Source organism: Pseudorasbora parva, chromosome 4, assembly GCF_024679245.1.
Source record: "Pseudorasbora parva isolate DD20220531a chromosome 4, ASM2467924v1, whole genome shotgun sequence".
In the NCBI taxonomy this organism is placed as follows: Eukaryota; Metazoa; Chordata; class Actinopteri; order Cypriniformes; family Gobionidae; genus Pseudorasbora; species Pseudorasbora parva.
In genome coordinates, this window is record NC_090175.1 from 25,749,776 (window position 1) to 25,762,225 (window position 12,450).

The window sequence follows — 12,450 nt, forward strand, 5'->3', positions numbered from 1 at the left end:
TGTAACAGACACAGGATAAATTAATGTGCAGGTTTCCGGACTGAGCTGCGGGGCAAAATCAAATCACCGGCAGATCAGGCTGGGTTTACCCAGTCTTCTGATGGTGCACAAGAAATTGTTGACCAATGTATTCTGTCCTTGCTAAATAAAATTATTAATTTCTTTGAAGAACAAAAAAAATTGTACTGACACCAAACTTTTGACTGTTTCTATCATGACAAACTCTCTGAAGAATTTTTTTAGAATGGTAATGGATGTGACAATGTTAATGTATTTGAACTCAGCAGAATAGATCTGCTACACTGCTTCTGCTGAGCAAGTGCAGGAATTTGCCACTGCCGATACATACACCGATATGCTGCTGTGAGTATGTAAGACATACTGATTCAGTACAAGTAGCATACAGTTACTTGTACTGAATCAATACAGTTTTTGGTCAGTTTTTGCAATAAATACATGTGACTATACTTTTAGTTCCAAGTTACATGATTTATATTGTTGAGAAGTGGGTAGGTTTAGGGTAGGAGTGGACTTAGTTGCTCCAAAATATAAAAGTAGCCTATAAATATTTATAAAATCATATCTGCTTTTACAAATTTTTCTGCTTTTACAGAAAACGATGCCAAAGGGTTACCCTGTGCGTTAAAAAGTGACTCTGAGGGGACTGAGACCGAGACTCTGAGACTGTGTTGGCTATTTCAATTTTGAGCAGATGCGACATGGACCAGTCAGCTTGTGCCATGAAGTTAACATCATCAGCTTGCATTAAGGACCCATCAGCCTGCACCATCTAGAGTTCCTTGACAAAACTTGTTATTTTTAAGTAATTTGCCTTAAATACTTTTTTCATGAGCTGTTGGAGGACTTGTCACAGGCTGCAGAACAACATTCCCACTTGTCCTCCCATGAAGCCCTCCCTAAACTATACCAGTTATACTAGTATAAATGTATTAATGTGTCAGATTTATTTTTAATTCATCAGAATCACATGCAGAAATCTATTTAGTCCATATATTCCTCTGTAATGTGAGCCTTGTCCGTGATCATCATAACATTACTTTACATATAAACTATCCTAGAATTTCTGTGATCAACTGATGTCAGTTCAGTTTTAAAACAGCTCTACTTACCAGCCTGCTCTGTGCTCACGGTGATATTGGCAAGCTGTCTCATTGATCTGCCCAAGCCTGACACTCCATTCAGAGCCTCGATTTGGAATGTGTAGTTGGCATGTGCAACAAAGTCCTGGACCACCACAGAGGTGCTTGCGAGGCCTGTGGGTTTGGGTACGAAGCGCACATTGCTGTTGCATGGCTCACAGGCCTGTCCATCAGTCCCGCATCGAAGACATAAGACATTATAGGTTATATCCTTCCGACCACCTGTGTCACTGGGCGGAGTCCACTCCAAGAAGAGGGCGGTTTCATTGATGTTAAAAACCAGATTTCGAGGGGGGGAGGGTGGTCCTGAAAGTAGAGACACCTGACACATTAGCAACCATAATTATCATGCTGGCAGAAATCATGCTGAGAGAGAAAAAAAAATCCCTATTGCGAAAAATGTTATGCAGATTAACAGTTTTTATCTTTTTTCCCTCTCTCAAAAATGTGCATATGCTTAAGCTAATGTATCCTACTAATGCCTTAAAAAATTCACACGAGAGCTTTTGCCATCTCTCTTTCATACCCTCCTTCTGGTTTGGCTGATATATAAATGTCTCTGCACTAGTACCCTGGTTCTGCTTCCTATAGAACTCCGGCTCCGAGCCAGATTCAGGGAAGTCTGCGTTTATCTGCTGTTTCCCAGACTCAGCTAATGATGATAATGAGAATATGTCCTAGACATGATTATCATAGTTAATGATAATTGCACCCACTCGTGAATAACAAGGAAGTAATTATTCCTCCTCTCCTGTTTTTAATGCAGATTGCTGCTGGTGTTGAAAAGATTGAGTTTGGTGAATAATTTGAGTAAGCATGATGGGGGGCAGAAGGAGGGAATGAGAAGATGATGATGAAGCAGATGACTGAAATAAGAGAAATTCTGATCAATAGAATCAGAAACAATAGAGGAAGAAGAAACATAAAAGAGAATGATAATGATGAGAAAATAGTGATCTGACCTTAGTCCGTCTTTCTTGTTTTGCACTGATCTTTACCTTTTCAATCTTATCTTAATATTTTATAAATTGATTTTTTGAAAGTTTTCATGGCACTAGTTTCACTTACCCAGAAGATAGGTAAGTGAAACTAGTGCCATGAAAACTTTCACATCACCATGCCATGCATCAGATCGCTTGTTCTCTCTCATATCATACAACCATATTGTCATCTCAGTTTAGATGGTACTGAAAATTATGCGAAATTTGCCTTGATCATTTGACATATAAGAGGTCTTTGTACTACTAAAACATCCTGCAGGTATTGGTTAAAACATCCTTCTCATTATAAACAAAGCATTTATTTGATCAAGCTCCAAAAACAGTTTGTTTCAATATTGCGGGATTTGTGATGTCACACGGGCGAACACATTTGCATATGAATGCTTCTAGAGCAAGACCATAGATCATTGTACCATAGGCCCCCGTTCACTGGCATTCAGTCGCTTGACAGCTGACATTTGCCGGATGTGAGTGTTGTGTCGCAACAAAAGCAAATACAGACAATTATAATGACTGATGCTGTCTACACTGGATTTAGTATACAGTTATGCATTCAGTTTGTGACATATTCTGCACACTTGAGTCTGTTGACATCAGGACAAATGAAAGAGAGCAAGAATGTTCGCTTTGATGTATCCATTTTACTCAGCTTGTTTGAATCTCCGTACAGACTCTGCAGCAGCGTTGGAAACAAGTGGATGGGTTAGATAAATGGTGTCCTGGATTGCATCGGATGATTGTATGTTTGTTCGAAGCATTTGACTGCATTTGTGTAAAAATCCGACCATGCACTGATGCATAACAACAAGGTACTTGCTTGTGTAAAAATTCTTTAATATATTATTTGTCTATTTAAAATATTTTGTTATGCTGTAACCACTTCAAATGTGCAATTTTGCTATTGTATTTAAAGAACCTTAAAATTTAAACTGGAAAAAGGGATAAGAATGAATACAAAGGAGTAGGCTGACTAACGTGTGCAGGCCATTGTGGGAGGGTCCTTGCTGGATCTGTAGTAGCTCTTCTCGCAGTGACACTGTGCCGAACCATCGGTGTGGCTGGAACTGTGAGGTGGACACTTTGAGCATTTGATGTTTCCTGCAAAGGCTTTGTAGAATCCAGGTCTGCAGGCTGTGTGAGGAACATAAGAGAAAATTTAAGGCGGTGCATTCCATACTTTAGGGATGATACAAAAATACATATTTCTAATTAGGGCTGTGAATCAAAATGTAATTTCCAGCTATTTAATCAAATGAATCACAATTATTCACATTAATCTTTGCTGGAACCCTCCACATACAAAACTGAAGACTGAAGAAGGCTTGAGAACCTGAAAAACTGAATATTGTATTATTTATTTGTAGTATTATGTGAGCTGACTACCGTTTGAATGTTTGGGGTCAGCAAGATTTTTTCTTCTTCTTAACACCATGGGTCTCTTTGGTCATTTTAAGTTTTGAACTTTTATCTAGTTTTGGTTCATGGGATGACACTTTTTTTCCCCCTGTAACTTTTGTTAGCATTAGCTCTGTATGGAAGCCTGTTTCCGCCAATAAATTAAAAAAATATAGAGTAACTGCGACTTTTTATCTCTTAAACTTTTTCTATAACTCGCAATTGTGAGAAAAAAAAACCCGTCAGAATTTTGACTTTAAAACTCGCAATTGTGAAAAAAAGTCTGAATTTTTACTTTAAAACTCGCAATTGTGAAAAAAAGTCTGAATTCTGAGATAAAAAGTAGCAATAACTCTTTTTAACTTTTTATTTAGTGCCGGAACGGGGCTTCCATAGCTATGTGAGAGAGAGAAAAAAAAAATGGGCATGATTTGGATATGTTAAAGGAATGGAAAAAAGTCACACTTGGTTCATAGTAAACAACCTAGAAATGAACATAGAAAATAAATGGAAAATACGAAAAAAATAAAATAAAATAACTCATGCTGCGTTCACACCGGATGTGAATAAATGGCGCTATATGTGCAAAGTTAGACGCATGAACATTTTGAATCCATTTGCTTCATTCATGTGTGACATTCACTACACAATAGATGCAAATTCGTATCATGGGAGTGTCCTCTGCCAGGCAGCGGCAGTCGTCAGAAGGACTAGCCGAGTTAAGGCTGCTCACGCCGGGGTTGATGAGCACTGCTGATCGCCTGGGTCTCACACCTCTGAAAACGGCAAATAAAATTTTCAAATAGGCTCTCTTAATAAATAAACCACATATTTGAGCTTTAGACAACTACATTCTCGCCTGAAAAACTCCTAGAACTACATTTTGTGAAACAATAACAGTAGTATTTTTAAATTTCTCTGGTCTCGGGTTTCCCATCCGTCACTTCATCACGTGACAGCAGCAAGCAGGCTCCTGATTGGTCAATGCGGCGCGAATATCTGCCAAAGTTCAGATTTTTCAACTTCAACGCGTCAAACGCACAATTCGCGTCATTCACGCCATGTCATTTGCGTGAATTGCGTCATTTGCGCCGCCTCATTTGCGGGAATCGCAAAAAATGATGTGTTCACACCGGAGGCGAATGACGTGATTCGCTAGAGTTATTTAAATGTTAAGTCAATGCAGAGACGCGATTCGCGCAAATTGAGAGTTTTGAACTTGTAATTCACGCAAATCGCGCAAAACACGCAAATTACTCAAGTTGAAAAATCTGAACTTTGGCGGATATTCGCGCCACGTTAACCAATCAGGAGCTTGCTCTAGTAGTGACAACAATGAGGAGAAAGTCTTGAGTTGACTTTGCCCTCAGCCTAAACTATTTGCCAGGAAACAAATTAGAGATCCATGAGACTAAAGCTCGCCCGTTACATACACAAGACGAATTATAGCTCGAGACACCACAGAAACATCAGAGCCAGCGGCAAATGTCTGAAGGACTAGCTGCTCTTAAAAAGGCTGCTCTCGCCGGGGTAAACAAGCGTGACGCGCCGCTGATCCACTGGAGCTCACAACTCAGAAAACGCCAGATAAAATGTTCAAATAGGCACTCTTTTTATGAATAAACCAACGATTTGAGCTTTAAACAACTACATTATCGCCTAGCCCATGTCAGCCATTTCTCCACAAGACAAGCAGCCCAAGTACACCTGGCAGAAGCCCTCCCATGACGCAAATTCACGTCTGTTGTGTAGTAAATGTCACACGGAAATGAAGCGAATGGATTCAAATAGTTCAAGTGTCCATCTTCGCGCGAATAGCGTGATTTAGTCACATAATTCCCATCCGGTGTGAACGCAGCATATTAATCTTTTGGTGGTACAAACTACGAATTAGCCATGATGCAAACCCCCCCCCCCCCCCCCCCCCCCCAAAAAAAAAAAAAAACTGACTAACATATCAAGACTTCAAATTTCTATTTCTAATTAAACACTATTAATCAAACAATCATGGAACAGACATATCATGGTTTCCACAAAAAATATAAAGCAGCACAACTAGTTTCAACATTGATAATAATACATGTAAAAATGTGTACTAAAATTGCACATTCACACATTAGAACGAGGACTATAATGGCTGCTGAAAATTCAGCTTTGCCATCACAGGAAAAAAATACATTTTCAAATATATTAAAATGGTTGAAAACACATATTTCACAATATAACAGTTTTATTGTATTTTGGATCAAATTTATGCAGCCTTGGGTGAACATAAGAAAATTCTTTCAAAAACATAAAACAAATTCTTACAGACCCCAAACTTTTGAACGACAAGGCATGCCAACACTTTTCAATCATGTTCACACAAGACACATTCTAGCCTTCCATCTATTCGAAGTTATTATATATTTTTTTTATCTTGTATAAATATTATTTTAAATTGCTGGTCAAAATACACAAGCAATATCCCTAAAAATGAAATATGAACACAAACGGCTGATAAAATGCGAGATGTTGTTTTCAGTCTGTCTGTCTCCACGGAACTGATAGCTTAAGAGATACATTAAAAGCTTCTCCTTATCCCCCTTTCTCTCTCTATCTCCCTCCAGTGTGCAGCCTAACTCATTTGATCGTTTCTATGCTCCAAACCATAGCAGTTCTTAAACACTCTGCCTTGGACTTTAGACTCCACACTGAAAGACTCGCCAAGGCCCAGGAGAGCAGCCAGACGAGACTGAGTTAAGTGGTACACACACGCAAGCACACATACTTACACACATCATAAATGTAAGATAGTAGATATCTTTCTGAAGTCTCTCACACACACACGCACGCACACACACACTCACACGCGCACACGCACACACACACACACACTAGTTTCACTTTTATTTAAATTTGCTCCTCAGAGGTTAGTAATTCTCTACAGCCACAACATTACAGGCATTGATCTGTTTCTCTCTGACTCCAGACACCTTCTCCAGTAACAGGGCCATTCCCAGAGAGCTTCCCCAGCAGCCTTTAGTCCTTACTGTGATGCAGTGAAACAAGGTCTGTGCACAGGACCTCATTTTTTTAAATCAGTATAGGCGTTTGGCAGCATTCCTAGCAGGGAAAACAACGCCAGTGTATAAATCATTAATGAGGATTCTTACTTTTATTTAGATTTGTTGTAAACAAAGTCAACTTCTATTTTACTAATGTGAAGTGAAAAATTATAGTAGATTTTTAAAACAGTTTATTTTGTTTGTTCCATAATAATGTCTGACAATAGTTATACATGTGTCACATGAACATTTTGTCTTATTTCCCCCTGAAAGTCATTAAAAAAAAATCCACAAAAAAGTCTTGTCCACCACATCTCAAGTAATACATTATGCTTCAGATGTTTTGGAATAAAATGCCAGACTCCTTTGTCTCACAGCTAGCTTTTTATGTATCCCAACACACACAACTAAAATAAATGTTCACACTTTGTTCATAATTTGCCCATAATATTTTAACAAGTAAAAAAAAAATGTTTATCATGATTTCTTGGTAAAAGATCTACAGTAACTTTTGAATTAAAATAAAAAATGTTACTGAAAAATAATTTGATGTGATGGAAATTATGCCTCAACTGTAGGGTAATCACACATGAACTCTTTGTTAGAATCTAAAATTTGTAAACATGTATATGGGTCAATGACGAATAAGGTTTTCAAGATCATTTTTTATTTTTTTTAAGCAAAATGGTTTTAAAATGCATTTTTATGTCCAAACAAATGTTTGATGTTGCTTCATATTGGTTTTACAGCTTTTTAGGCAGCATTAATTCATTATTAAACAAGATTTCTGATTTTACCACCCAGAAAATGTCAGGTGGTGCGACCATATATTCATTTAAATAAATATACATTTAATGTACTTAGCACTACTGAGAACTTGTAAATATCAGTCCTTGTAGTGTCTTAAATGCATATTGCATTGTAAATTCCCCTTTCATTTCTTTATTTGTTGTCTTTTTTATTCCAATTCATATAAATGGCTACTTTTCTATGTGTTCAAACACCAATTTTTCGATAAGGAGTTTTTATTTTTGTTTTTAATTGTTAAAATGGTTTGTATATGTTATATAAAGTTTTACAGTTATATTTCTTACTTTATTTTGCAATTGCAGTGGAAATTGATACATTTAAATGAAAATATGCTGGTTGCACCACCTGACCATGACCGGTCGCACCACCTGACGTTATGATCAATAAAGATTGATATTTACAAGATAAAAGTAAAAATGTCAATGCATTTTATTCTGATTTCAATTGCCTTTATTTTAATCCTCAGACCAATTTATGTAACTCAGTAATATAATAATATTTCATTAACAAGAAGTGCAAAACAATACAGACAAAACCTCAAGGAACAAGTTAAATAAATGAAAACATCTTTTATATGGAACTAGTGCAAATATTGGGCCCAGAATCTATCAATCTATTGTTCATTCAAATAGACACATTAGTAACAGTAAGTCAAGATAAAAATAAATAAATAAAAACATTTGATTATCGATTCTTTAGAACGTCTCCGTTACGTATGTAACCCTCGTTCCCTGAAGGAGGGAATGGAGACGTACGTCGAACGTGACCAACTGAAAGGGAACTAGAAATTTAAAACATTTCTATTATTAACATGTAATAACTGTGTAATTACCACAAAACATAACATCTTAACTTGAGTTGTAATCTATCTAGATGTACACAAAACCTTGCTTTTCTTTTGGCAAGGTACTCTGCCCTTGCAACTGGATCACTTTTTAAAGGTGTCATGAACTGGCTTTTTTATTTTTATTTATACTGTTGTCTGAGGTCAACTAATGATGTTCGTGTGGTTTTTACATTCAAAAACATCATAACTAATAAGTGATAGTCTACTTTCTACACTGGTTTTGAGGCTCTCTCCTGTACGCTGGGTTTTGATGGGCGTGTCACTGGAGACTTAGAAGTAAACGCTGTCAGTTCATTGGAGGGAAAGATTGTTTTGAAAGCGGCAACCAGAATGATTCTCTCGACCACAGGGCTCGAGAACATCTTTATCAAACAAACACAATGATTTATTTCTCATCCACCCGCGATTGATTGAAATATTATTTTTGTATTGCTTAGCCTGCCCGATCGGTGGATAGAAGCACAAACTGCACACACACACACATGGATGTGCTTATTATTCTGTAGAGGCGTGTTTCGTCAGTCGATGATGTCAGGATGAAGCACAAGACCGTTTGCTGGGCCTGGTGTTTATAAAAGCTTTTCTTTGACTAACAAGGAAGTTTTTAGCTCTGAAACTTACAGGATATTCTTATATTACCATGACCTTTTATATATCAAAAGCTCAAGGGAAAGCTGATTTCTCAATTCATCACCCCTTTAAATTAGCTCTATGTTGTGCTCTTTTCTCCTTGCTTGATAATGGCATCTACAAAAACAAATGAAAAAAAGATTAATTTAAAGATGCAATATGCAATTGTTTTAGTATCAGTGTTGGTTATTCTTGAAGAATATGATTTTTAGATGGACAATGTGCTTAAATGGTTACCCATACCATCATAAAATAAAATAAAAATATATATGTAGATTGCACCGTTAAACAACTTAATATCTTACAGAAAGCTTTATACATTTATTCAAATGTATTTAATATATTCAAAAACATGAATTAACATGACTTTTTTCAGTTCGTTTAACTGCTATTCTGGTCGCGACACCTGACATATTGGTCGCACCACCTGACATTTCAAACTCAATTCAAATCTAACAGGCATTAGTTTGGACACCTATAAAAATGTTTGACCATGTGCTCAAGGTTATACATAATTTTTTTTAATCAAATACACATTTTAATAATAACAACACATTTTCAAAGTTTTCCAGGGGTCATACCGCCTGACATGATAAGTTGAATCAACCTCATCATTACTCAAAAATGTCAAATTATCTAATATTTATGGGAGGGTGACTAACCTTGTTACTGCATCAAATGGGTCCTCTGGGGTCTTTTGTGTAATGTCATATGCTGTCACATGGTTTTCTTAAAGGAACATTGCATAAAATTGCGTTTTTATGTCGGTCGCCCTCCCTGACATTTGGAGAAGTCAATTTTTCGGACAAAAGTTTTTTAAGTGTTAAAATAGTTTTGAAATAGGACTGATACACCATTTTCGCTCATTTATAATGACTTTAACATAAAATCATGCCAAACTATTTAATTAAAAATTTTAATGACAAAATTAACCTTTTTATTGCAGTTTTGTTCTCTGGTTGCAGGTTCGGACGGTCGCACCGCCTGACATTTTTGGTCTTTCAAACACCAAAACTCAAAAACATCAATTGAATATCAATAAAATGAAAAAGGTTTCTTATAAAGGAGATATTGTAGATCAGTTTGATATATGACATGTATTTATTAAAATTATGTTTAGAAAAATAAATCATTTGGACACAAAAAATACATGTCATGTCATTGACCCATATATATATATATATATATATATATATATATATATATATATATATATATATATATATATATATATATATATATATATATATATATATGTCACAGAACGCTCAACTGCGCCTCCTCCTGGTTTCACCAGATCCCTCTCTCCTGCGTATTAGGACTGCATGCACTCATTATCCCTGTATCATTTTCACCTGTGTACCCTTAGCTCACCTTTATATGTCTCCTATGTTCTTTGTTTAGTTGTGAAGTCTTGATTTACCTACACGCTGTCTCTAGCTTATTTCTTGTGTTTGCTCTTGTACTTTGCTCTCGATTTTGAACCTAAGCCGCCTGCCTCTGACCTATGCCTGTTTGACCTATGTTTCTTGGATTGCCCTTTTGTGCTATATTAATAAATTACTGCAAATGGATCCGAACGCCTCAGTCTCTTCGTCACAGAAGACTTCACCACAACAGGATCCAGCAGATTTCCTTCGCCTGGTCTCTGAGGTTTCCGCTCAAGCTAAGGTATTGACTGTCCATCAACAGCAACTGGTGAGACTAACCTCTCTCACGGAGGAGCTTGTGAGATCTGTCCGAGCCCTCTCCTCGCCGAGCACGGCCGAGGATCAAGCTCCGAACCCTACCGCACCGGCTTCCGTGCCACCGGCCGTGAGTAACAATTCCAACCACCCTAAATTATCCCTTCCCGAAAAATTTGATGGCTCACCTTCCGCCTGTAAGGGATTTCTGTTGCAGTGCAGCTTGTATTTTGACCAGCAGCCACAGTCCTACACCACGGATGCAAGCCGCGTATCCTTCATATGTTCCCTACTCACCGGCCGGGCTCTGGAATGGGCTACTGCACTCTGGTATGGAGGTGAGCTCTCCTTTCCCTCTTATGATGAATTTCTAACTCAATTTCGAGAGGTGTTTGAACATTCTGCGGGAGGAAGGGACCCAGGAGAACTATTGCTCACGTTGCGTCAGGGAAAATCTACTGCAGCGGACTACACACTCTCGTTTCGGACCCTGGCAGCCCAGACTCGATGGGAGGAGGGACCTCTCAAACTGTTGTACCGCAAGGGATTGAACTCGAATCTCCAGGGAGAGCTGGCATGCCGCGACGATGGGAAATCCTTGAATCAACTAATGGAGCTCGCCATCCGTCTCGACAACTTGATTCGCTCCTGACGCACACTTCTCAGACCCAGCTCAGTCCAGGGTGCTTTCCCCAACACGGAGCCGGAGCCCATGCAGATTGGCTACACACGTCTCTCCATGGCGGAGCGAGAGAGGAGACGGCGCAATAATCTCTGCATGTACTGCGGAGAGGCGGGACATCTGAGAGCCACCTGCCCGGTCAATCCTGCGCTCAAGAATTCTCCTGCGGTGAGTTCCAAGTACACTTCTAGATTGTTTGAGGTGAATAGTTCTTTGAAGATTAACGGACGAACTCTAAACGTAAAAGCTTTGATTGATTCTGGTGCTGCTGGAAACTTCATCGATCTTGCCTTCGCTAAAGCTCACCATGTTTCTCTCCTCGCATGTGACTCTGGGGTAACCGTGGAAGCGCTCGATGGACGCCCCCTGGGGTCAGGAGAGGTGCAATACACCACGCAACCTCTCACGCTTAGTGTTGGGACGCAGCATTCTGAAATCATCCAGTTATTCACGATTCACTCACCCATGCATCCGGTTATCTTGGGGCTCCCCTGGCTGGAGAGACATAACCCCCAAATCTCCTGGTCTGAAGGGAGGATTTCCCAATGGTCAACAGGCTGTCAGAGCCACTGCATGGTCGCTGTCCCAGGTACTGAACCCCACAGCGCTTCCCTCAAGGGAGTTCAGTTTCAGAAAATTCCCCCCGACTATCATGACCTAGCTCTGGCTTTCAGAGACCGAGGCTTCTCATCTTCCCGCTCACCGGGCTGGCGACTGTGCGATTGAGCTTTTGCCGGGAGCGGTGCCTCCACGCGGAAGGATGTACCCGTTGTCACAACCTGAAACGGAGAGCATGAGGGCGTACATTGACGAACAGCTGGCTAAAGGTTTCATTACTCCCTCTACCTCTCCGGCCTCCGCCGGATTCTTTTTTGTCAAGAAGAAGGATGGGGGTCTTCGGCCGTGTATTGATTATCGTGGCCTGAACGAAGTGACGGTGAAATATCTCTATTCTCTCCCATTAGTTCCTGCAGCCCTGGAGATGCTCCGCACTGCCCGCTACTTCACCAAGCTGGACTTAAGGAACGCTTACAACCTGATTCGCATACGGAGGGGTGATGAGTGGAAAACCGCGTTCTCTACTACATCTGGGCACTATGAATATCGGGTAATGCCGTTCGGCCTTTCCAATAGTCCGTCAGTGTTTCAAGCTTTTATCAATGAGGTTTTCAGGGACATGTTACAGCGGAAAG

General features: G+C 39.1%; 1 protein-coding gene and 1 long non-coding RNA gene across 4 annotated transcripts in view; one reads left to right on the top strand and one right to left on the bottom strand.

The window, feature by feature from the left end:
- The window catches only part of epha6 (eph receptor A6), a 174,353-nt gene that overhangs the window by 39,058 nt on the left and 122,845 nt on the right, over positions 1–12,450 (bottom strand). For all 3 annotated transcript variants that reach the window (XR_010904743.1, XM_067441397.1, XM_067441398.1), the window contains exons 4-5: positions 3,137–3,292; positions 1,131–1,466 (exon numbers count right to left, since the gene is read on the bottom strand). Coding sequence is in view for 2 of the 3 variants with exons in the window: in XM_067441397.1 (XP_067297498.1) it covers positions 1,131–1,466; positions 3,137–3,292 (492 nt within the window). In the remaining variant the exon portion in view is untranslated. The remainder of the gene's footprint in view (positions 1–1,130; positions 1,467–3,136; positions 3,293–12,450) is intronic.
- Positions 1–12,450, top strand: part of LOC137073174 (uncharacterized) — a 55,535-nt gene that overhangs the window by 27,266 nt on the left and 15,819 nt on the right. Inside the window, exon 4 of the long non-coding RNA XR_010904744.1 lies at positions 6,166–6,607. This is a non-coding gene — a long non-coding RNA (uncharacterized lncRNA). The remainder of the gene's footprint in view (positions 1–6,165; positions 6,608–12,450) is intronic.